Raw genomic sequence first — 27744 nt, 5'->3', positions numbered from 1 at the left:
GAATGATGACATGCTGCTCTCCATCGCAGCACTATCTGAAGAAGAAGGCTGCGCATTCATGTGGTGGTGACGTAGGAACGAGGGAGGGGACTGCTAACTGCAGTCACTGACTGGAAGTTAGCTAAAAAGGACCATATCGCTTACATCTCCTTTAAAGCCAAAATACGAATATCAACACTCTTAAACTGACACAGAAAGTACTGAGGTGTTTAATAAATAACAGCATGAACAACACAACAACAATTACAACAACATTAAAAGCTTGAATTCATTTTTTTATATTTACACATACTGTATATACTTTCATATTTGACTGTATAAACTATAAATATGACATGCAGTCCTCATAACTTAAAATAACCAGGACTTCTTGGATTGAGGTAGGGTCTGGGGCCAAGGGGTTGAAGCTGTTTGTGTGTGTATGTGGATTGAATGCCATGGTCAGTGTGTGTGTGTTTGTGTGTGTGTGTGTGTGTGTGTGTGTGTGTGTGTGTGTGTGTGTGTGTGTGCGTGCGTGTGTGTGTGTGTGTGTGTGTGTGAATGTTTGGAAGTAGGGAAGAGGATTACAGTATTGGCAATAAAGCTGCAGTGGCTGTTTATTAGAAATGTGTGTGCTTGGTTCATAGTTCATTGGCCAGGAGTCGTAGGCCCTACTTCCCGGTCAGTGTCCCATTCGTGCCGCCCAAGACTTCCGGCTGAGAACACACACACATGCGGCATTGATGCGGATGTAACGCCATGCTGTCCGTCCCTCGAAGATGGTCAGGGCGCTAACGAATATGTGTGTGTTGGTGCAGTAGGAGTTCCAGTACCGGATGTCGATGCCGAGACAGTCCGAGTTTCCTGATTTGGAGCTCTGTTTGCCAGCTCGCCCCCCTGGCCTTCCCCTGTTTGTTTGTGTGTTTGCAGCCCCGTAGCCTCTGTGCGTCGGGGACAGGCAGGTGGTCTCATAGAAGAACTGTTTCTTCAGCTGATTGTTGATTGTAACATTGGGCAGCACTGTCACCTCATTCCCACGTATGTCTGTGGCCTGTGTCAGGTTGCCCACCCAGGTGTTTATGCTGTCACATACTGAGAACTCTCCTCGATGCATGGTGCGCGAATTTGCTTTGCGCTTTACCCTCACCCCCCTAACCCCTTCAATGTCATAGCCCTCCCCCTCCAGGGCATCATGTGAAGGGGCCACCTCGCTAAAGACAACACGGGGCGAGGGGCGGTAACGTCTCTTGGAGAAGAGCTTGGGGTCCACCACTGGGATGGAGGGGTCAGGTTGGGAATCAGACATTGGGTGCCCGACAACAGGGCTCCTATCCTGGGTGTGTGATGCTGCCCGATGGGGCCTCTTGGTCCTGTGGTGGCTGATCCTACGATGCTCCTGTGAAGAATGGTGTTCAGAAAGGTGGTCCCCCACGGCTGTGTGCTTCTGTCCTGCTCTGTGATAGGCTGCCGTCTGCTGTCCTGCTTTGTGGTTGGCTGCCCCGGTGCTGTGGGCCAATCCACCTCCCATGTTCAGTACAGCCTGGACACCAATCAGGAGGAGCAGGACCAGTGGTGACGACCTCATGGGCACACGTCCTGAGCCCAACACAAGAAAGAAAGAAAATGAGAATTCTGACAATGCTATGCATACACACGGTATTTGTTGAAAATGCTGGCAAACCAAAATGTAACTAATCATAAAAATAAATCACTTATGGAAAGAATACCAAACATACAACATTTTTTAAACTACAATCTAGATGTTCAAATGTGATGAGTTTCCATTAGATGGCCTTTCAGAGGGCTCTTAAACTCATCATTTATCATGACAAGTAGTGACTAGCCTACATGAACTTTCAGTTTTTGTTGATTCTAGCTGCCCCTTTCGACAAATGCAGCAATGTTTTCACAACCCCAGTGCCTGCTGGCTATTGGTTCAGTCACAGCCATGTGGAGTAACATAAACTGGGCCCTGAGTAACAGTCAGTTGTGCCCGGTGATCAGATGCCAGCACAGAAGCCACGTTTTCCTGGTTGCTGTCAGACTGTAACTGCTGATTTGCTGCTTGTGCTTTCAATGATAACCAGTGACACTGCATGTTCTGGCCTGATGCAGGTTGTGTTTGATTGGCAAGGAAAATAAAGCTAGCTGCATCATGGTTAGAAAAAATCATAGAATCTTTCTCTTCATCTAATGCTCAATAAGCTCTCTTACCAGAATCCTTGTCTCTGCTCTGAGCATTGAATGCTCCTTACCTGTTACCGTATCCTGGTGAGTTAACTGATGTACTGTATGTGCCTCTGAGTAAATTAATGTAGTGTTATCAATCGCCTAACTGCTTTAGTTAAGAAACAAATGTTTTGTCGATTTTGTCCATCCCAGGGACATCTTAAGTCCCTTGAACACTGTGGTGAGTGTTTATGTGTACCTGTGGAATGTGTCCAGTTGAAGTGGGAGCCCCTGTGGACTCTAGAGCCAGACTCCAGTGCAGGCCGGGCCCCTCATGCCTGCCATCTGGACCTGCTGAACCACAGCTCTGTAATACACACATACAAACCACATACTTAACTTAAACATATACTGTAGATTCACGCTGCAACTTGTAATATAACAGTATGTTGCGCAACCATACTATTTCTGCAATGTTAACTGTTTGAAATGACAAATACTGGCAATTTAATTAATACTATGTCTGCTTTTATTATTCAAGTCTTAACGTATTACAGTACAGCAATACAACAGCAAATCTAATTATACTGGACATGGACATAATCTAAGGTTAGAGACGACTGTACCTTAGTCTTCCAATTTCAAGTAAAAAGTGTCAAGAGAAAACTAATTGTAACTCATTTTCCCTCCTGGAGATAGCACATTGGACATATGTAGGCTAGTCCTCTTCTTCATACTGACATACCATCCAGGTTTAAGTGGTAAAACAGAGCAATAAGTGCAAGTAAAACTCTAGAAGCAAGTTAGACATGTTTAGCAGTGTAGATGAGATGATGTGGAGGGGATCATGTTCACACAGCCCGGTGGTCCCACAGCCCATGTTCCGGAAATTGCCGATTAGGTTCAGGCATCACAGCTGGGTGGTTAGGGTAAGGGGACAGGGATAGGTTAGAATAGGAGTGACACACACACACACACACAACCATACTATTCTCTATTTTATAGTTAGTTACTAGAACATAGGGCTGTGACACGCTCCCATGTGGAGACCACTTCAAAACACTCATCACTCTTCCCTGCTATCGCCGACATACACAATTTACCATTATCCGACCTTATCTCATTCAAAGTACACACACACTCGCATGTTTACTTCTCGGAGCTTAGACGTGCCATACATTGGAATGTGTGGCATTTCACACCTCATTAGATGTTAGATATATATTAAACGTAAAGCACTCCCAACATCAATAGGGCATAATAAAAAGTGTGTGCACAAGCAATATCTGTCACGTGCAAAAAAGTGTCTTTTCAAGTCACACATGCAACACATGCACACATGTAGGAATGCATGTAAGGTTGTTCTCATGCATTTCTTGCATGCTTAGATGCCGTGATGTGAATACACACACAAGTTCCACACAAACACTCAGAGGGTCACTGAGGTGAGTTGAAACTGACACTTGTCTGAGATGTTCCGGTACAGTGTTGGAATACCGAAAAGTTTATTAGTGTTGTAAATGTTTAGCTCAACATGTTTAATTTCACAGCCTGGTTTCGAGAGGTACAGCATGCTGCCTGGAAATAAAACTTATTTGTGCTCATGTTCATCTTCAAAAATGAAACATTATTACGTTTTTATTTAATCATTTGTGGCACCTAGATCTTCTAGATAAATGGCCTTACATTGAACTATTCCCAGTGTAGCACATTATACCCAGAAGAGGTCAGTGTTGCCTGCATTTCCTGCTTAGACCAGAACTCAAAGACAACCTCAAGCAGCTGAGAAATATCAAAATGTCACTTGCCCTGTTCCCTGTTGAAATAACAACTCAACAGTCTTCAGGTATTTTTTCTCATGCTAAGAATACTCAAGTTCTTGAAATTTCTGTTCTTTGAATGATGTGTTCTATACTGGTTTGTCTACCAGGTAGACAGGTGGATGTACTGTACATGAACACTAAAACTGTACTTTAGTCAAACTTCTGGGACTCGTACTTTCCTTGAGTGTTTCTTTGTAATGCAATTGTATTCTCCACTGTAACATTTTCCACAACCACATTTCTATTACTTTATGTGCAAAATGTTCCTCTAGTCAATATTAAGGATTTTCATATATCTAATCATATGATGAGCTTTTCAACTTCATGTATTACTGTAGATTAAATCATCCAACGGCACATTAAGTAGTTTAAATATAATAGTAATAACAATATAACGTCTGTAAGTCTAAAAGTGGCCATTCTACACAAGAACTTTTACCTTTTGCAGATTAATCTTACATTTTGTTTTGTGATACTCTTTAAACCAGTTGGCATTGCATCTGATATCTTTTTGCTTTAATACAATGCAGACACACACACTCACACGCACACACACACACACACACACACACACACACACACACACACACACACACACACACACACACACACACACACACACACACACACACACACACACAGAGCTGGTCCAAACACGCAGTGAGTTGATTGATCCCGGCTGAGGGGCAGCTCACTATTTACATGGGCCGGGGTGAGCTGAGAGGATCCTAATGTTAAAAATATGTGGCTTGTGTTTAATGCCAGTGGAGCCAGCATAAACACTGCAGCGCAGGAGCAAAGGGGTCAGAGCAGTTTAGAGAGCACCTCTGACTTATAGGATTACTTCACCACTGGATCAGAATCCGTCTGACGATCCGTCCGACCCTCTCACATAAATACTCTATGCAAAATAACAAACAAATGCACCACCACCGTACAATATTGTGAGATGCCACTGCTGTTTCGGTGATTTGGATGATGCTGTTTGTTTGTGCTATGGGTTTCGCATAAACAAAACTCCCCTCAATTGCTCCAGAAATTGTGTGCTAGTTTCCCTGGAAATATATATGTTTCAGCCACATTTGGAAGGTGTTGACTGCACCTGGAATAGAAACTGTGAGATATTTTCTACTGTATTGTATATAAATCTGGGGGAAAACGACCCATGTGGTACTGATAGAACAGTGACGTGTTGTGTGCGCCTCCATGCACTTTGACATGCAACAGCACAGTGAACTGTTTTCCTCTTGTTGTAGCCAGGCATACAAATCAAAGGACACAAACACACACATGTTTGATGCCATTAAGAACAGGGTAGCTTGTTAGGAGACAGTCCTGCTCATGTGTGCCTGCTAAATAATGACAATAGTATTCCAAATCTCTTAAGCAAATACCACAGCACTCTCAGACACTATATGGTTCATAATTCCAGACACTAAACATACTGCATTAATACACCCTGGTATAACAAAGCTGTAGTTCGATATCCTTTTGAAAACAGTAATAACTTCATTGCCCTCCTCAGACAAACCCGGTTTGATCTCTTTATCATAGTAATCTCTCATTTGTAAAAATCTTGATTTCCTAAATCAAATTCCTTCCGTAGTTCTCCCTTTTTATACAGTTTGCTCCATGGAGAAAGTTTATGAGAACAGACTTTGTTGAACAGCCCCATGTGGTGCATTGTAACATCACTGAAATGTCCTTTAGCTTCAAGGAGGCGCCCTCTCTCACAGTATGCGGATTTTCCAGCTTTGCCAAACTAAATCCAGACCATTTTCGTTGAGTCATCCATCCCTTTGGGCTGGCATGATTCTTCAAGGCAACACATGGCATTATACCTGGTTAAACAAGATTGCCAGGGTTGATGAAAGTATGTGGAAAGAAGACATAAGTCACGTAGATGCTCGGTTGTCACCTGGAAAATAAATCATTTGGCAGCATGAGAGTTTAACCCTTAACACTGAGACCAATTACTTAGCCCAAGGCAGTGGAACCCAGCCACACATTTACTGGCACTAACTATATAGTGTTAGCCAGTAACACAATTACAGCATGTGGTCACAGTGCTGTGTGTTGATCGTGATACAATGGCAACAGGGCAGGTGGGCCAAAACAATGAGCCGTTTACGAGAGCATTGCCTATCATCAATCCGAGGTTAGTTTACAATTAGCAGCGGTTTCTTCCTACCTTGTGCTATACATTAGTCATTAGACACAGGTCCTTTGTTAACAGATGGGCAGGAGTTTCATGTCAACAGTTGTCTCAAACAAACACACAGCTCTCTCCAGGAGTGACGACAACAGCATCAGATAATGAAGAGGTGAGAAAGAGAGAGTCGACAGCTTGGGAGATGGGGAGAGGGAGAGAGAAAGAAGACGGTGAGTGGGTGATACGGAAAAAGGTAAACAGTTTTGCCATGTCTTTCAACAATTTAGTGTAGTGCAGTTCCTCCCGCTGTCATCCACTGGAAATAATTACCAAGGGGGCGGACTGCCAGGTCAACTTGCTCTCTTTTTATCTTTTTCTTGCATCCAAATGTTTGAAGATATATTCATTTCTCAGAAGAAATAGCCACTAATGCTTGTTAATCTGTGTTTTGAAAAACACAAAGACTTAAAAGGAACTTTGAGGACCACATAACTCTTACTTTTGGAAAAGGATTATTTTGGATTGAAAGTTAAATTAAAATGGATGAATCACATTTTCATCAGATACCCTTTCACTATACAGAGCTGCACTCACAATGGCAATGCCTCCACTTCTAGTCTAGTCGCCGTTCCATTCTCAATTGTAATCGAAGCTTGTCATCTACAGGAAGACAATCTGCTCGTCACAGTTTAGACAAGCCGCCATGTGAAACTAATGCAACGGCCAAGATACTGACATGAACCCAGGTTTTTATCACGCAAAATGATGTCATGCAGCATCTGTTAAAAGCAAAATGAAGTGGGACTGTCCAAACGTTTCTGAGAGACTGTAAGTGCGCTGGCTATTCTTGGAAACACTTTTACAAGTCTCATATATAAGATACACAGCCCCGGTCAGACAGATAGAAAAACATAACTCTATATGAAATATACTTTGGAAATACCTTTTCGCAAGCCAGGAGTTCTGTAAAAGAAATTCTGAAAACCTTCAAATTCTGCTTGATTTGTTGTAACACAGCATCCTGATCAATTTACACTGATGTCATTAAAGAGGCGTATTAAAATGGGATTGAATACAAATTAAACCATACAACTGTATACAATTCTACTTACAACCTGCATTGTAATTTTAATTGTAGGTAACACAACAAAAAAAACCTATGTGTTAGGTAGCACAAAAAAACCCCTATGTGTTAGGTAGCACAAAAAAAAAACCTATAGTAGGTAACACATATCTATGTAGTAGGTACTACAATTTTGTGTACCTTATTGTAAAGTGTTACCATAGATTGTAGTCAGAGTAAGTCTTCCTAATTTGGCATGGTGTAACTGAGTGAAGCTTTAAGTAAGGATGTTAAAGACAAATTGTTCATGTCAAAACTTGGCAGATATTAATTTTGCATAAAAACGGCCAATAGCGGTACCGATTGTCTTCTTTTGTTTCACCGTCTGCCTACTACAGCTATCATAAAATTAAAAAAAAAAGTTAACGCTATCATGCTTTAGACATGTGACAGCTGTAATGTGAGTAGTTGAGTTGAGAGAGATCGGCTTCTGCCCCGTCCTTTCCCCCTCGTCTTCATGTTTAAAATAAATTTGCTGTGAGAACCGAGGCACCTGTTGTACAATCGGGGATACTTCAGATGGTAAACTCTGCTGCCTCTGGCCTCGGGACACAGGAAGAGATAAACAGACAGCCTCAAAATGACAGGCACACACAACCTGTGTTGCCTGTCATTTTGACAGGCAACCTGTGAAAGCGTTTGACTCGATGACAAGTGATGCAAGATATGCGGAACAAAAGAACGTTTAAAGGTCTATATACAATATGGGGAAAGAAAGAGCGTGCAGTTCTTGACATCGGCTGTATAAGCTTGAAGGGTTTACTGGGTGCAGCAATACAAAATATGCCTGGCATGTACAACACACAGGTTAACAGGCCCGGTTCTAGACAGTTAGATTAGGGTGGGCTGGTAGAAATTTTAGGTGGGCACCCAGGGCAAAGAGACCGAAGATGCGAGCGCGTGCTGAGCGGGCAAGCCGTATTTTTTTGCCCTTGTAAGATCTCTGCGTCTGATTTTTGGCACATTTACTGTGAATTGTGTAGAACACAATATGCAAATAAACTTTGAGTGTTGCTGTGTGGGAGATTTGATTCTTGCATGATTTTTTCCCAAAATAGTTTATGAATAACATATAATATACAATATATACAACATAATGTATCTTTTTTTATCGCAGTATTAACTGTAGGCAGCCTGAGCTGATAGAAGAGAAAGCTTTGGGACTGGGCAACCTGGATGGTGGTAGTCCAGAGCTATATACTATACACACACTATATAGATATATAGTCTATCCACTATTGCCTCCGATGTCCAGCTGGGTGAAAATAGTAGCCAGCCGAGGTCACGTCCCTGCTAGGTGGGTCCGGGAGTATGCCCCCCCGGGAGATTTTTTTTACCTCTTTAAAGTGAAATGGATGAATCTGGTGCACTTTGAGAGGGGATGGGCTTGGTGCTCTTTTTCTTTTACGGGACATATTTTTCTGTAATATAATTAATTCATTTAAATGCAGTGAGAGGAACGAAGCAGAAGAACTCTGTTGTCCAACTATCTTTTTTTCCACAGACGAGGCTGAAATAGGCTATAGACTATACACAGTGCATGGGCAAATGAGGGCAGCCCCATTTTCAAATATTTTTAAATAAACTCAATACACACTGTGCATGCCATGGACGTGAACGTGACGTGATCAGTTAACCTCTGATTACCTCCCAGATGAACTGATTAAATTATTAAGCTATTAACTATCTACCAAAACATTGTATTCATTTTATTGTATACAAAGAAATTGGTTTAGCTTTCAATAAACACTTTATAGCTGCTGGTAAACTCTTTCACAATGGAGTATCTACGCCTTCTACGCCTACCACCACGAGAAATAAAAATAGCATACCACCTGTCTCTAAAACTCCTCTTTTCAGCCTTGTTCAAGTCCCAACAAGTATTGTTGTAGATGCGCTTCTTGCCATCAACCCCAGGAAGTACATGGGAGAGGACAATTTGGACCCATTTTCAATAAATCTCTCTGCACTTATCATATCAAAACAAATAACCCATATTTTTAATCTTTCCATCTCTTCTGGTATTGTTCCTAAAGTCTGGAAAAAAGCTCACGTCATTCCATTACATAAAGGGGGTGACAAAAGTGATCTTAACAATTACAGGCCAATTTCCAAACTCCCATGCCTGGCAAAAATTCTAGAATCAGTCATTAATACTCAGTTGAAATCCTTTTTATCCAGTGCTTCCATTTTGAGTCCATTTCAATCTGGTTTTAGGGCAGGCCACAGTACTATATCTGCTGTCACTTTGGTCTTAGACAACATTGTTACAGCTATCGATAAAAAAATGCACTGTGCAGCACTTTTTGTTGATCTGTCAAAAGCTTTTGATACTTTAGATCACCATTTGCTTTTAGAGAGGCTGCATGAAATTGGTTTTGATTATTCTACATGTAACTGGTTTAGGGACTATCTCTCTGATAGACAGCAGTCAGTTAAGCTGGGAAGCTACCAAACTGAGTTTTTAACAGTTACAAATGGTGTTCCGCAGGGCTCAATTTTAGGTCCAGTCCTATTCACAATTTACATCAATAACATTGTTTCATCACTACAAAACTGCCATGCCCATTTGTATGCTGACGACACTGTACTGTATTGCATTTCTGACTCAGTGCAACAATCTGTTCAGAACCTACAGAGCTCTTTTAACACCCTGCAGAACTGTCTAGTGGATCTCAGGCTTGTCCTTAATATAGAAAAAACAAAATATATGTGCTTTTCCAGAGCAAGAATTACACATTTTAATGATCTTATTATTCACACAAATAATGGATCTCATATTGAAAGAGTCACTGAATATAAATATCTTGGCATCTGGATAGATGAAAAACTCTCTTTTACATTTCACATAAAAAATCTTGTCTGTCGTCTCCGACAAAAGATTGGCTATTTTTATAGGAATAAAGCCACCTTCCCGTTGTTCAGTAGGAAAAGGATTATTGAGGCAGTTTTTATGTCTGTCCTTGATTACGGTGATGTGGTTTATCGGCATGCATCTCGTTCATGCCTTAAACTCCTAGACTCTGTATTTCACTCTGCTTTGAGATTCATTACAGGAGATGCTTATGATACACACCATTGTGTTTTATATGAAAAGGTTGGGTGGTCCTCCCTTAAGGAGAGACGTGATGCACATTGGCATATTTTTATATATAAAGCTCTGACTGGAAAGCTACCACTATATTTGACAGAAATGCTGCTTATTTCAGATGGGCTTTATCAAACCCGCTCAACTGACATGCTCATGTTATATGTCCCCTATGCCCGGTCTGAGCTTGGTAAATCCGCTTTTAGCCATAGTGCCCCTGACTCCTGGAACAGCCTACAACATACAATTAAAATAAATACACTCATAACTGTTAACCAATTTAAAATTATTATTTTGAATCAGCCCCTCTACACTTGTAACTGTTTTAATTAGGCTATTATGTCTCTCATTCAATTGATCTGAATGTTTTAAATTGTTGTTGTCTGTGTGTGTGTGTGTGTGTGTGTGTGTAAACTTGTTATGTATTCTCATTGTATATTGTGTATATGTACAAACTCGACGTCATTGTAAAAGAGGGTCACCCCTCAATTGATCTTTCGAGGTTAAATAAAGGAAAATGAATATTGTATGCTCATTTACATTTACATAATATGATGTTGATATCAAACACACAAACTAAAAAAAAAGTAGGCAGTCGGTACCCTAAGCAACCGCTTATTTCGATTATGCCTCGGGCCGGTGTTCTGACATTTTCTGCTCCCTCGTCAGATTTTGCTACCTATCAGAAAATGCTACCTTACGTCATTGGTAGCGTATTTGATCTGTAGACCCATTAACTCTATCAAACGATGCTCCCAGTACAGAATCACGTTATTTTACACCACTACTCATCCAATGTACACTGTAGGAATATTGGGAGCATATTTTGATGCTGCTTTATAACGTGTTTATTGAATATTTCAGGGGTACAGTAAGCTTTGTGAGACCCATTGTCTCTATCAAATAATGCTCCCACTACAGAATCACGTTACTTACACCACTACTCACCCCATGTAGCCTACACTGAAAGCTTGGGGAGCATATTTTGATGCTCCTTCATAACGTTATTATAGATTTAGTAGGGTATAATGTGAGATCAATTGTCTCTATCAAATAATGCTCCCACTACAGAATCACGTTATTTTACACCACTACCCATGTACACCCCCCTCCCACCACCGGCGAAAACTTTCTCCACTCTGAGTCCGGTAAAGTTAACACTAGCCTAGCCTATAATTTTATTTCTATATTCAGCAGCAAAGCTAGAATCTACATGCGCATTTGTACATGCTCACAGGTCAAAAGGCGCAATTTAAACATATGTGTAGCATAATTGCGCAGTTAAATTTTTTTTAAACAAAATACCATCAGCCAAAAAGGTAGCAGAATCTGACGGCTGCTCACGCAGGATTATTATTTTCGGAATGCGCATGCGCAGAACCACTAGGGAGCAAAATCTGATAGGTAGCAGAAAATGATAAGTCACTGGCTCTGCTGACCAGTGACCATTATAAGCGGGTGGGTAACTTGGAGGCAGGCTGTCCTGCCCACCCAATAATACAATTATAAGCAATGCATGGTAATGGTATATTCTTTAGTATTAATTAATTGTCTGAATTTTATTTTACATTTTCTTGGACAGCGAATGAACAGGTTTGTCCGATAGTGGGTCTGGACTTCCACAAAAAAAATAAAAAAAATCTATTTTGATTGGGTGGGCACAGCCCACATTTGCCCCTGGCTACCGCCAGCCCTGCAGGTTAATGTATTTCCAACTTAAAAAAGTGTGTCATAATCTTGTATAGCTTTCAAATGTGTGACCCTTTATTAAGCTAAGCTGCCTGATACTGGCAGCCACACACGCAGATTGCAGACACTTCACTTCACCCATCCACTGAAGGTTTCTAAGATCAGTAACTCTATGCCAACAAGAGGCCCCGGGTTTAATGAGCATCCATTTCAAACAAATTTACCGTTAATAAAACCATAAGTGAACATGGTGCCATGCAGTGAGAGGGGGATATTATGACGTCTGTTTTTGAAGTGCATTTCTGTTTTTTATTAGCAAATGTAGGCTATATTATCTTCATGGTTGGCGCCTGTAGGATTTAATGATACATGCAAACACCACTGCTTCACTGTTCAGTGGCTGTGGTGAAATAAAAGCTTGTTTATTTCTTCATTCTGTGAATACCAGGGAGGCAGGGAGCCAAGGTGCGAAAACTAGAAGGAACAGATTTAGGCAAAAAGCTTGTGTCTACATCCTGCTGTTTTGTGACTTTCTCTGGTTCCTTTTCTCTTTCTGTCTCATTCATCCATATTTTCCATGTCTGCTCCTGTAATCTGACCTAATGTTCATCTCTTGTCAAAAGCCAGAGGTAACATACTGAATACATGGCTGCTGCAATTACAGATTTCAACACTATACAATACACGTGTGTGCAAGGTACAAAGCCCATCTGTTGTGGGTCTTTTGTTTTGGAGAGTAGACAGTACATCTTTTTTGATCATATCCATAGAACCTTACTGGAGGGTTTGGTCCTGCCAGTCTCTATTCCAACTTGATCAACTCAAACCAAGACTGTGTGTTTTTTCACTTCTTTATTGTGTGTGTGTTTCTTTGTGGGCTACAAATAACTGGCTACTGCCTCAGTAGCTGTAATGCGATTTCTCCTAAGACTTGCCAAAAACACAGACAATAGGATTCAAATTACCAGTGGAGGGAATTTGTCTTTGAATCGGGATAATTAAAACAGTAGGACCTGTGTCTGCATATGGATACACTTTAACTTTTTTTTTCACTAATGCAAACTGTTTAAGAAAAGTACGTAAGTTGCCAATGCAATGCAGTATAAATACTACTACCTTAATGTATCCCATTTACCTGTGAGCTACAATAACAGTAACTGTTCACTCCTAAAGTCCGCCTTTCTCTTTGATGTACCAAGGCTCCAAAGCCCTTCAACATTGATCAGACTCCCATTCTCATCCAAGATAATGAAACACAGTTCCATAAACCGCAGGCCTTAAGTTGATCATACTGTATGTCTCTGGTCCAAAATGAATACTTTTAACGGCTTTGTAGCTGCAATTTTACAGGTCCTCAGCCATGCATAAAGCTACTTGTGGTAAAACCTTTTGAGCCAACTCTTGGCACAATACTTGTTGCAGAGTTGTTTTTATTTGCACAGGCAACCCCGAAAAAAATCGGAGACATGATTACAGTTTAACCTCAGCCTTTTTCCCTTTTGACACACATTGTCCTACAGTACGTTGAACGATCAGTCATTATAATACAGTAGAAAGATTGAATCCTTGTGTTTTGTCAACAACAAACGTTTTAGCTGAGAACAAAATTGAAAGCAGTAATTACATTTTGAAGGAATGGATGAGTAGTAAATAGAAACTTTAAGATGAAACAATGTAGTCCTTTGAACACCAAGGATTTACATTTTTTAGTTTGTTTAATAATGGTTTTGTTGTACTTTTCCAGAAACAAATGTATACTATCTTTGTTTAAAAAAAAATCTGTTTCTTTCAAAATTTCTGGAGATGTTCATAAACAGGTGGGACTATATATTTTGCTTGCATTTAGACAAGCATTCAAATGCATTTATTTAAAAGGCACTATTCCAATGCAATTGGATCAAAGTTATTTGGATTTATATCACATACTGAGAACTTAACAACACTAAAGGGGTAGTCACGTCAGTGGGGAAACTGTTCTTGTACTTGTAAGGATCTTGTAATTTGTATTTAACGTTGCTTGCGGCCCAATGTACTGCTCCATAACTTTGAACTGCACTGGACTGTGCCATCTTTGCTAAATAATCATATTTCGAGCAGTAGATCACTCTATTACAAAGACTCAAATTCTATATTTATAACAAACATTGTGATGGCATGCTGATTGCCTTTGGACTAAGGTTGTCAAAAAATTGATACTCAGATACTAATCGATATCAAAAACACTGAGTTAGCTGATGTAGCCAGGATTAAACTTAAGCTTTAACTTCGGAAGTGGAAGGCGATAATGACAGACAGGCAAATGTACGAGCGGGTGTGTGTGGATGTAGAGAGGGGAGTGCGATTGTGACCGGAGAAAGAACAGGTCACAGGAGGACACACCTCTTTATATTTTATAAAGTGCTTATACTATTTTATATTCATATATATTTCTATGGAAAATCCAGCTCCCACCCAGTAGGCTTTATGTTGTCAGTCTCCAAATTATAGACTTTGCAGTAATCGGCAGAGAAACTTTTCTGGTATCCCAAAACCCTTTGTCCAATTGTTTTATCATTCTCACGAATCTGAGGAAACGCTAGATAACCCGCTGCTCAAAGACTGCTGCGCTGTGATGTAGGGATGAATGAGGGAGGGAGGGAACTGCTAACTGCCATCACTGAAGGGAAGTTAGCTAAAATGATCCAACCATTAAATTCTGCTTCAAGAGGTTCTCACAAACCTTGACTTTCTGTGGTTTGATGCAGTTTAATGTCCTTATAATGAACTCTTGGCTGCTGTCTTGGACCCAAGCACAAATCCAGGCATGACGTTTATTTGACAATGAAGCAAAGCTGCAACCAAAGCACCATGGCTATGTTAGTGAAAAGTCTTCTCCCCCTCATTTTCCTTGTTCCCCCCTCCCTATAACTGAGCCCATCCCCAGTCCACACACCCTCTCTCTGCACTGGACCAGCAGACGTGGGAGGCCAGTCCTCCAGGCCTTGAAAGCAGGTTCAACACAATGATTAACATGTTTTCCAGACCCTAGTTTTTATGACCTTGACATTGAACAATCTTCTCATGACAAGTGGTTAATCTTTTGGCATGGTCGTGGTAATAACTCCCTCTTCCTGGTGAGAATCTAAAATCCCACAGCGGAGTACTGAGAGGAGGAGGTCCAAAGGCAAGAATGCTGGCCACAAAGAGGGATGGAGAAAGAGGGATGGAGAGGAAGGGAGAAGACCTCGGGGATGGGGAGAGGCAACACATGCAGATGGGCAATGACATGTCTTGGGAGTTTGGCAAAAAGTTGTATGGAATCAGTAATGGAGACAAAGATGAGTTCAAGGACAGGGAGGGAGGGGGGAATTAAGTCTAGAGGGAGTTGCAAAAAGTTGAGGAGTAAGAAACACAAGAGTTTCATTGCTGGGTCTTTCCTCCCAATAGCTTTAACAGAAGAGAAACATTTCTCCTGCCCCTGAAGATCAGAAACCAACCGTCTCAGATGTCATCATCCATCGCAGCAGAACATGGAAACCATTGATGTTGTTCAAGCAGAGGTTCATGTTCGTGTTGATGTTAAATCTTCTTGGAGAGTACAACTTTATCCACGTGCATGTTATTGATTAATGGCTGACACCAACTAAGATAAATACATCTTTTGTGTTTCTGCTCAAGATGACTGATTTAAAGGTGATCAGAGGAACTTTCAGCTTTTGTTAATTCTTGCACCCCCTTTGGACAAAAGCGGTAGTGTTTTTTACTATGCCAGCTATAGTTCCAGTGTGAGGGGCATTAAAGGTCCCATATTATGCTAAATGCACTTTTTAAATGTGTTCCAACATATCCATGCGTCCACGGTGTGCCTAGAGACTGCCAAAATATCAAAAAAAATAACAATCTCTCCTTTTCTCACTCTCCCCTTTTCTGAAACCCCCACCCCTCCCCCCAAAAACACTCCAGTCAGAATTATCCCCTTTTCTGACCTCACAAACCGTAAAGCCAGAAGCTTCCACTGTGCAGCCCACACCCCTATTTCTTATTGGTCCACGGCCCTGACAGACAGAGGGCGAGGCGTATCTGGCTTCGCTTCCGGACAGGGGGCGGGGGGAGCTCAAAGATTGTATATTTACGAGGGGACCTGCAACTCTTTTTTAAAAAATAGGCCATTGTGAGATTAGCTGAACATCAGCTTAGTACAATAAATTATCTGAAAGTTTTTTTCAGCAAACAATTAAAGAAAAACGTATTAGGGACCACTAAGACCATATAATATGGTGTATAATAGAACCGAAAAGTGTATAATATGGGAGCTTTAAAGGCATTAAGAACAACTAGATAGAAATAGCATTCTTTACACTGATGATCTTGTTTGCTGTAACATGTCAATTATGATCTTCAGAGGCAAAATGAGACTGTTTCAGAAATATTTAAAAGTTCCTTGTAGCACCTTTAAAATGGATTAATTCAGGACTATTCTTCTCCTGATTGGCAATCAGATAGTTTATTAGCCATTGAAGGGTTTAAAAATAGTTTTTTCTAAAGACGCTTGGATCATCTATGAAGGCACCTTTTAACTAACTTTTAATTAAGCATTTAATATTCATAATGCTCACCAAACCTTTGCTTTGTACTCCAAATAGGCAGACCTATAATGATTTGGAATTGTGATATTAAATATAGCGTGTAATGTTAAACGGAACAAGCTGTAATGTCGCTTTGTCTGGAGGGGATCATGTGTATGTTCCAACAGCTTTATGTTCCCACTGCAATATCATCCCACATTTCCAAAGTAATCCAGCTAAATAATAGAGAATAGTATGTATGTCTGTCTGTATGTATGTGTGTATCGGTCTCACTCCTATCCTAACATCTCCCTATCCTAACCCTATCCACCCAGCCGTGCTGCCTGAACTTAATCACCAATTTCAGGAACATGGGGCTGTGGAACCATAGGGCTGACCCCGTCTGGAGCGCTCCTGATGCAGACATGACACAGACACACAACAAGCATCGACACACTGACTTTTTAAAAAGGGAATGCTTTGAATACAAAGGACATTACTCCTCCCAGATCCTCGCACGATTCATTCATCTATTGGCGACCTCTATCAAACATGATTGGATGATCTGAAAGTAGAATTGATTGCCCAACACTATTCAAGGCGTCATATTCAGTTTGAATCGACTCATCCCAGAAATCTCTTGTCTGTGCTTTGTCTGCACATCTTCTTTCGCAGCGTATACATTCAGCAAAATCGAGCATATAGATTTTCGTGTGACACTTTGACTGCTTGTTGTTGTAAACAAACGGCCAAGGAGTGACGGTGAATGAGTCACCAAGCTAATTTAGGTACAGAGCATAGAGTGAAACATGGGCGTCAATAGACACATGCTCTCACTGAGACACCAAAGTTTTCCACTTAGCCCATGTATGCTGCACACTAACAACTGTATCCTGCTAATGTTTTTATTAGATGCTGTAATTAAAGCTTGCCCTGCGCAAAGAACACGGAGATATTATACACATCTTAAAAAATAGCTGGTGTGGAGATCTATTCAATTAGAAAAGGGTCTGGCCCAGTCCCTTTAATGATGGTAAGCTGTTTTAAACATATAGGTTGAAGACTATTTGAGAGGCTGATACAGTACAGTGAATGGGCTCTGGTTACGATCTCCAGTTGAGCTATGCGTTTCACTTCAAATTGGCGTAACATGGATTTCAATTGTCGAGCTTAAAGGTCACATATTATGCTAAATGCACTTTTTAAATGTGTTCTAACATATCCATGGGTCCACGGTGTGCCTAGAGACTGCCAAAATATTTAAAAAAATAACAATCTCTCCTTTTCTTACTCTCCCCCTTTCTGAAACCCCCACCACTCCCCCCCAATATACTCCAGTCAGAATTCTCCTCGTTTCTGACCTCACAAACTGGAAAGCCAGAAGCTTCCACTGTGCAGCCCACACCCCTATTTCTTATTGGTCCACGGCCCTGACAGACAGAGGGCGAGGCGTATCTGGCTTCGCTTCCGGACAGGGGGCGGGGGGAGCTCAAAGATTGTATATTTACGAGGGGAGCTGCAGCTCTTTTTTTTTAAATAGGCCATTGTGAGATTAGCTGAACATCAGCATAGTACAATACATTATCTGAAAGTTTTTTTCAGCAAACAATTAAAGAAAAACGTATTATTATTTCGGCCTTATTTCCCATGGGGGAAGAAGAGGCATAAGTAAGTAAGTTTAAGTATTAGGGACCACTAAGACCATGTACTATGGTGTATAATAGTACTGAAAAGTGTGTAATATGGGAGCTTTAATTACATTTTCTTGTGTTGTTTTTGGGCAAAAGGTCAACCAGCCAGCAGCATGTGAAGCATGTAAAGTTAGAAGCATCTTACTAAGCCATGGCTGGCAATCAGTATTACTGTGCCAGTTGATTCGGACTAATTTCTCAACAACTAAAATGTTTTGCAGAGTTGAAGGTAGAGGATTCACTTTCCACGTCTTTTGTCACTTTCTGTAACAGCTCTCAGATTAACATCTCATTTTTTAATGTAAAGCACGACCCTTACCGAAACCACTTTTAATATTAAACCTTGTTCTCTAATGATACAAAACAGACTCGCAAATCCATTTTGTTGTCGTGTTAGAGATGGCCTTGTCAGGTCTGTACCTAATTGTACGTAAAAAATCAAAAGATGTTGTCACTCCCAGTGTTTGTTCGATTACAGTCTCACCCCTCTCACTAAAGACTTGACCTGGCCATTTTCTATTCTGTGTGGTCTTCACATCGTTCTGTCATCTCTCTCTCTCTCTGCCTCTGTCTCCCTCGGTCGAAATCCTTTCTCCCTGTCCCCCCCACCCCTCTTTCCCCCTCTAGCTGATATCAACCACCTGTCTGCATGGGACCTCCCAGGCCCATCCTCTGTCTGTTAGCAACATGCCATGTTCAGTGTGTGAGCAGAGCTATGGTGAGAGAGAGAGGATAATTTCCAGCCTCGACTGCATGTGTATTTAACTGTGTATGCGACTTGCAGCAGGATGAATGTATATTGTTACTCTGCTTCTTGATGCAACGGCTCGAAAAAGAATCCAGCAAGAGAGAAATAGCTTCCTACAGTGTCATCCTCCGGAGATCTCCTCATGACACACAATCATTCCTCAGGTTTAAAAAAAAAAACACTACTCGATGACGAGATCAAACAGGTTGTTTGAAGGCAGAGGTGGCAAAATCTGCTCATAGAGTCCCTAACACCTGGGTAGTATTTGGGATCCTGCAGGCTAAAACACTTCTATAAGAATGATTCCTTATTGATATCTTCTCATTTTGTAGGAGGCAAATCTGTTAGGACTAGCCAGTGCCTTATGCAGTCCATTTGGATTCTCAAATGGACATAATCCAAATAACTAAGTGCATAATAAGTGGCCTAAATTGTATCCTTGGGGCTAAGGTGTGTGTTTGTATGTGTCTGAGTATCCAACCCAAACAAGCATTTACACACACGGACACACACACACACACACACACACACACACACACACACACACACACACACACACACACACACACACACACACACACACAAACATGCATTTCTTTGTTGCAGTAAACGTAATATATTTTAAACATGGGGAATTTTCAAGTATCAATAAAAGACTGATAGCACAGCTTATTTTATTGTTATTTGAGGATTTGGAGTGTAGTTGAAAATATGTAGTATTCTTGTTATTGTCATGGTAACAAGAGAGAGTTTCATGTCCAGACAAGCTACCAATCAGGATAAAAGGAGAGTAAAGAGAGAGTGTGAAATCACATAAATCCAGGTCCACACACACACACACACACACACACACACACACACACACACACACACACACACACACACACACACACACACACACACACACACACACACACACACATGCACCAAAGGGGTTGCAGTGAAATAGTTCAAAGAAACCTGACATGCATTTTGTCAACAGATTAAGACCACAACACTGTTATTTTAGCAATTCAAATAGCCCTGCTTATTATCTGATTTGTCAGCTACTGTGTGTTTGCGCTGAGTGCAGATACATGAGACCAGAGGGAGACAGCCATAGCTGAAAGTCAAAGAGGCATTAAATGTGGAATGAGCAGACATGTCTGCACATTTAGTATTTTTTTAAGGTTACAAAAGTTTACACACACACCTGCGCTCAGGATAAAACAGAGAGACGCAGAGACATGGCAAACACAACCCCTTTGATGGAGCACCTTTGGAAATCAGACCTTTAACAGTGAAACACAAAGACTGACTTGAATTGAAGGTCCTGGATTTGGTTTTCAGTGTATGAAAAAGCGCGGACACTGGAGTGTATTATTCTTGATTTTGTACAGTCAAAAGGAGCTGAAAACAACGTCCATATATGAGCTGGGACGAAAGAATCCTATTCAGGTCTTTCTAAATCCAGTGAGTTACAAATGTCAAACAGTGTTAGCTGTGATTTTCTTTGCATTTTCTCCCAAACATTGTGAGAAGTTGTTTGTAAAGGAGATGTCGACAGGAATTACTGCGGAAAGAAACTACGTTTCCGTATTTTCCACTCTGCCCCTGTCTCCGCTGCTGTGCCACATGGTTCAGGATACTGACCTGGCGGTGACATCCACGTCCACGTTTTCCTCCAAAAACACAGACGTCAACCTGAGCCCCAAACTCTGACCTCATACCTCTACAGCTGGTTCACTTTACACCAGATGTTCTTACCCCATTCTGTGTATTGACCTGTTCCAGATTGCAGTTCTAGTGACCCAAGAGATAACCAAAGCAGGGCCCGCGCTTACATTTTGACCTGTGAATTATTGTTTCCTCATTTTTCCCAAACAGTGAACCTTTGTTCTAGTTTAGTTTAAACATCTCCTGTAGACTGAGAGAGATGCTTTCCTTTGTTTAATGACATGTTTTGTTTTTGTAGGTGAATTGGACTGAAACTGTAGTGGATGCTTATATATTGTACTAGATGTTTTAGCAAAGCATGTGTCAACCTCAGAGGAAATGTGTACATTCCAAGCACATAATAACAGAATATGATAGAAAACAGTGATTTTATTTTCTTCATAAAAATGTATTACCTGCTTTGTTGATTTTTAAATTTTTTTGTTTGAAAATGCTTTGACATTATTTCAACAAGTAAGCCCATACATTGTATCAAATGTTTTCTATTCACTAATATGTGAGGACTATGGCGTAAATATTACCATGATACTATTACTGCTTGCGGGAAGCCAAGAGACAAACACATCGAAAAGACCACCCAGTGCAATGGTTTTACACAGTACTCAATAATAGGCCAATTTTTTGGGGACTTGGTGTCGGACACAAATGGAATATTATTTTGGAAAGACATTGAGACATTTTGTAAGATTGGAGGGAACAGATGACATGTTTCTGTGTGAACAAACGCTTAATTAGTTTTTAGTTGCCAGCTGGCACTGTTCCAACATTTCCAGTAACAGTAGTCGTACTACTGTTAAAGATCTAGTCTAGCGGTAAGGTATATATCTGTACCAAGGAGGCCTGGAACAAGCAGTGTAGTGCTGTAGGACATTTTCTCCAAGACAGTCAAAATATAATTTACCTTCTCTATTATATAACGTCATTAGTGGTCATTGCTCACATACAAATTCAAGTGACTGGTGTTTAACATTGCTGTTATAAAAACGGTAAATAATTTTTCACATTATTTTCAAGTTTTCTATAAAGTTGAAATGTGTAGTACATGAGATACAGTAAATGTAATCTAATTCATAATAACATAGGAATTTAATATTCAATTTTAAATTTGCTGAAAAATGCCAACACAAATCCTCAAACCTTCAAGCTTTTGCACATATAATCCAGGACTGTACATTAGGTCTCAACAAGAGGTTACGATTAACACCAATATTTAAGATTTTATACCTATGTACCATATTATCATAACTGTGCAGGTTTTGTGTGAGGGATTAAGAAAAATCACTGCAGGACCATTTTTAGAGTTAACCTGTTTTATTAAATTATATGTTTTGTTTATAGCGGACTATAAGGGTTGGTGAGGTTGGTTTTAGGCCCTCAGGTTAAATAGCCACAGTTAAACTGACAGTCCAGGTGTGCTTTAGCAGCCTCTTCCCTGCCCAGGTGTCCTATACATCAACTCTGCCGTCTAGACAGCTCACACTTATCCTTTATGTGTTTAAGGAGATGAGCTTCTTAATCTCAGTGAGTACAGTTTCATTGAGTTGCATGCCTGTTGATATGATGAGATTGATGTCAAGTTTTTGCACTTGAGGGCTGCAAACAAAGCAGCAATTTAATGCAAATGGAACTTGAAATTTGAAAGTATTGTTGACTATTAGGCTTTTTTTGAACAAATACCATTTCTATTTGTTAAATATAAATTTGCTATCGACAAAGATCATCTGTGAGGATTTGAAGTGATCAATGCATCACCCATACGTCTATGAAAACACATGTGCCTGAATGCATGTCTCAAGAGTCTTGAGATAAAACCTTTGAGTTCGTACAATACCACATAATGAGTTGGGAACAAATATATCAATGAATGTGTCATGCAGTTTTAGCCAATAACAAGATGTACATTAATATTCTTCTCCAAACATGTGCCCTCAACATGATATCTCTTTTTGATATGTATGTAGTCTTTGACTTGCGTCATCCAAGAATGAATTCATGAATGAATGAATGGTGCATGTCCTATACCCTCAGTAGCATCATCAAACTTTGGTGCAATGTTGATCTGCTTTACTCCACAGTAAAACGCATTCATCCTGCTGATGCAATACTGGCTAATATTTTCCCTGTACCAATTGCTATGACCCTGTGTAAAGGAAATTGTTTAACATTACATTATTAGTTTATTCATTATTATAATGATTTATTTTATCCCAACAAGCTTAAGTTTGACTTTTTGACAACTATCGCAGACACATGTTGGTTGTACAAAACAATGTGTATGACATTCAAAACGGCAGAAAATACACACATTCACAATCAGTATCAAGTAATGACATGTACGTTTAAAAAGAGCTGCTGGAGTAGATTGTAACAAGCTTTCTGTATTTATGCCTGTGTAAGTTAAAAACTACTTGTCTTGGGTGGTTTTCTACCAATGGGTAAAGTTCACAGTATTTTGTTGCTGCTGTAAACTAATGCATTCCCAGAAACAATTCAGTTAGTTCAATATGTGTTCCTTTGTAACCACTCAATGGTATGTGGGCCTAATTGTACAGTGTTACTCTCTCTCTCTCTCTCTCTCTCTCTCTCTCTCTCTCTCTCTCTCTTTCTCTCTCTCTCACACACACACACACACACGCACACACACACACACACACACACACACACACACACACACACACACACACACACACACACACACACACACACACACACACACACACACACACACACACACACAGGTGCTAACATAGGGAAAGCTGTAATTCAGCTTCAAAGGGAAACCTGAGAGGGTCATGAATAATCACAGACATCTTTGTCTGCAGGGGAAAACAGCACTGTCCATCTGCCCTCCATACACCGACGTACACTTGTTTAGATGGCTTAAGCTGTTTTTAGCCATGCCATTGGGTGAACTTGACCATTTCCATTTTAAACTCCAATGACATGTACACGTGTAATCCCTTTTTTGCATTTAAGAAACACTTAAAAATGATTTGAAATATATTCGTTAATATTGGACAAAATATTACTGTACTCACACTACTGCTACTGAAGATCCAGACATGGGCATGATTACTTCTTTCCATATGCACCAAGTCTGTACTGTATATGCGCGTGGGTTTGGGATTTGGAGCGTGTGCTATTTGTATCCTATTTAAAAATATATATTTTCATCCGACCAATTTTGCAGCAAACATTCCACTTCCACGTCAGACCAATGCCAACCCTTTGGAAACATCCTTTTTTTTCAATGTCTGTTGCGCGCATGGACGTATTGGGTTGCGGGGAACAGTCTCATATAAACTGACGTCAAGGTTCGCTGTCTATGCAGAGGAAGTGTACTGTGCTTCAGTATGGAACTGTGCACTAACACTGGTCAAACAAACTAGACATTAGGGGGAAAACGCTCTTGGGCACGGTACAGATGTCCTGGTGTGAGTGCACCCTTAGTCTGCAAGCTTCTGGTTCATTCTTCATGATTGATCGATGTTGTAAACAGACGGACTCTGTGTTTATTATTAGGGACGGGCAGTTTGTTAAATGTTACCAGTGGTATTGAAAGAAGGAGCCACTTCGCATTAACACTAACCATGGTTGAGTTTGAAGCTGAGAAGCAGGCTACTTTTCTGGCCAGAATTATGATAGCAAGTTTATTTCCTCTTGGTTGTTGAAGTTGCTATGTTGTGATAATGTTTGCCCACTCATTGAAAAAGCAGAAGTGTGAGACAATATACAGTCATATGAAAAAGTTTGGGAACCCCTCTCAGCCGGCATTATAATTGACTCTGCTTTCACAAAAAAAATATAAAAGTGGTATATCTTTAATTTACCAGGAACAGCTAAGTACTGGGATGTTTTCCAAACAAATATTTTTTGAAAAGCAGTATTTGGTTGTATGAAATAAAATAAAATGTGAAAAACTTGCTGTGCAAAAATATAGGAACCCTTGTGGTTTTGTTGATTTTAATGCCTGTAACAGCATGTAAAACTGATGACTTTAAACACAAAGTTGGTTGGATTATGTTGTTAACCCTTGAACCTCATAGAAATGTCTGTTTAATCATGAGAAAATGTATTTTAGGTGCCTAAATGCAAGTTGCACTTCTCTTTGACTCTCTGCTGAAGTGAGACAGAATGGGATCATCAAAACAGCTCCCAAAAGATCTGAAAAACATTATTGTTCATTGTCATGGTTTAGGGGAAGGCTGCAAGAAGCTTTCCCAAAGGTTTCAATTGTCAATTTCGACTGTAGGGAACGTTGTCAGGAAATGGAAGGACACAGGCATAGTGGCAGTTAAACCCAGGCATGGCAGACCAAGAAAAAAACAGGAGCGGCATAGGTGGAGGATTGTGAGAATGGTTGCACACAACCCACAGATCACCTCCAAAGACCTGCAAGAACATCTGGCTGCAGATTGTGTATCTGTACATCGTTCAACAATTCAGCGCAATTTGCACCAAAACATCTGCTTTTTATAAAGACCAAATAACTTTATTTTTGTCTCATCAGTCCAAAGCATTTTCTTCCAATATGAAGCTGGCTTGTCTAAATGAGCTTTTGCATACTCCATGCAACTGTATCTGTGGCGTGGGAGCAGAAAGGGCTTCCTTCTCATCACCCGGCCATAAAGATGTTTTGGTGCAAATTGCACTATATTTGGTATTTTACCTTTCATGGCTCAGTTTCTATTAGTGTTGTAGGCTGCAATCTGCCTGTTGGACGATGAAAGAACTGAATTAAATGTTTTGATTGGCTATATGCTTTAACGTCCTTTAACGTAGATTGACTTGATTATATTAAAGGTGAAGTAAGCGGTTTATTTATGTTAATATAAGTGTAAAATCGCTCTTTATTCATATAGTGATCACTCACATAATTTGCGCGTTTCATAAAGCCGATCTCTTAGTCAGCTGCTTTGCATGTAATCGGCAAATAAACATATTGTGCTATCCCGAAATTTTTATCCAATCAGAAGAGAGAACTCTACAAACCGACACGTGTCTCACTCATATATATTTTATACACTCCATGGTCTCACTGCCGGTGCACGCCAGAGCAACAGATGGGTGAATGTGTATGCGCCTACAATGGCGGAGCAGGTAAAAATCCTTCCCAATGTCTGTTTTGATGTTTTTTATCATGTTTTATCACACTTATGGATCTGAGATGATGCTAGATAACTTGCTGCTTGAAGACCGCAGTGCATTAATGTGGTGAAGTAGGGACGAGCGAGGGGACTGCTAACTAAGTTAGCTAAAAGAACCATTCTGCTTACAGCACCTTTAACAAAGCTAATGGGTGCCTTCACAAGACCAACACATACAAAATATAATCTTTTAACTTCTAACATGTTAATAGTGCTTCAAATGTATAATTATCTTGTGTTAAACACTGGGACAAAGTATAGTGTCTGGGATGTCATGGAAGATATGTAGCCAGACTGCTGCAGCTTTCTCTTTCCACTTCCTCTGTGGACCAACAGAGAGGTGGTGATGACAACAACAGTCCGCTCCACTCCGGCGCACACACACCAGCAGCAGAATTTTAAGCTCATAAACAATTTTACGGAATGGTAAGAATCTCTTGAGGGAAAGTTTTACTCGCTGAAATTGAGAAACGACCAAGTTTTGGTACATTTACTTTTGCAACACAGACGCACACTCACACATGATACTGTGTAGAAGCAGACAATGCACTATGAGCAGGTGTGTGTGTGTGTGTGTGTGTGTGTGTGCGTGTGTTTAGGGGACAAACATATGAGCTGACTTGCTGACTGTCACTAATGTTGGGGACATTTTGTTGGGGACATTTCTCAACCCTGACCCCACACCACCTTTTTACATCTTCACATTCAAAATAGATCCAAATAACACAACAGGTCTGACGCAGCTGACCACATTACTGAATGGAACACTGTTGAAGCCTCTGCTGTGTAATGTTTGTTTGTGTGTGGAAATGTTGGTCCGCGGCGACATTCTTCCCTGTCAAAACCTGAAAGGAATTCCCTGGTAGGAGTGGCAGGCATGAGGTCTGTGTTTAGCACGCACACACGCACACACACACACACACACACACACACACACACACACACACACACACACACACACACACACACACACACACACACACACACACACACACACACACATACACACACAAATATACTTATAATGACTCTAGAAAGAAAATTATCAGCTGCACACCCATCCAAGCACCAAGCCCCACCCAGACATAAGGATAACTTCAGCAGCCCAGCATACTTCATGTTGGACATTGGAGCTCATCAGAATACAAGTCCTTTAAGGGTTGTGTAACATGAGCGTAGAGAGGACGGATAGAAAAAAAGGGTGAGAGAGAGACAGACAGACAGAAGAAAAAAGGGGGGAGAGAGAGGGAGAAAGAGAGGGTAACCTGATGTCCCAGGAGTTTCCTGAACAGTGAACTGGTTCCCATTGAAGTTTGGAGAACCCCCCACCATCCCTTTTCTTTCTAATCCTCACCTCTATCTCTTTTTCTCTGTACACCCTCTCCTCTTCCATTCCCTCTTTCCATCTGTATACACTTTGAAAACAACTGTATATGACTGAAGACGTTGAAAGAAGTGAAGAAACGCACACTTTACATTTGTCACCCAACTAAACATTTCTTTGTATCTCCTGGTTGTGGTAGTCAGCTGGAATGTTCTCCCCCCTCCAACAATACAGAGGTTCCACTTTCACTTAATGACAGGTATTTAGTTTGAGACTCTACACCTCTCACTTCGGTTTCTGTGTTATTGTTCCACATATGCACACACACCCCACACATTAACAACATGATCAATCAGAGTAAAAAAAAAGAGGCATGTCAGGACTCACCACCCTGTTAATGTTCCTTCTCTCCCTCAGTGAGTGACAGCCTCCAGATAAACTCTGCTATATTCCACCTCACTCTCTCCAGGCCGAGGGCAGAATCACCCCAAACTCCAAATCCCGCTCCTGTTTTTAAAGCCGTGAATCCAGGTCTTGGGTCATCCACTTGT

General features: G+C 40.6%; 1 protein-coding gene across 2 annotated transcripts; it reads right to left on the bottom strand.

The window, feature by feature from the left end:
- Positions 1-206: 206 nt before the first annotated feature.
- On the bottom strand, positions 207-27744 carry ngfa (nerve growth factor a (beta polypeptide); the record flags this gene model as incomplete). 2 transcript variants are annotated; one of them, XM_080031845.1, is made up of 3 exons in its annotated part: positions 207-1575; positions 2408-2515; positions 27581-27744. In XM_080031845.1, the coding sequence occupies one exon, from the start codon at positions 1562-1564 to the stop codon at positions 662-664; it is 903 nt and encodes a 300-aa protein (XP_079887971.1). In that variant the 3' UTR covers positions 207-661. The 2 variants fall into 2 exon arrangements, with proteins under 2 accessions (XP_079887971.1, XP_079887972.1); XM_080031846.1 differs by lacking the exon at positions 27581-27744 and having other exon boundaries at positions 2386-2530.

Source organism: Ammodytes marinus (assembly GCF_949987685.1).
Source record: "Ammodytes marinus genome assembly, chromosome: 7".
Classification (NCBI taxonomy): domain Eukaryota; kingdom Metazoa; phylum Chordata; class Actinopteri; order Uranoscopiformes; family Ammodytidae; genus Ammodytes; species Ammodytes marinus.
Note: the sequence above shows the minus strand (reverse complement) of the source record. Positions and strands in the feature narration are given on the sequence as shown.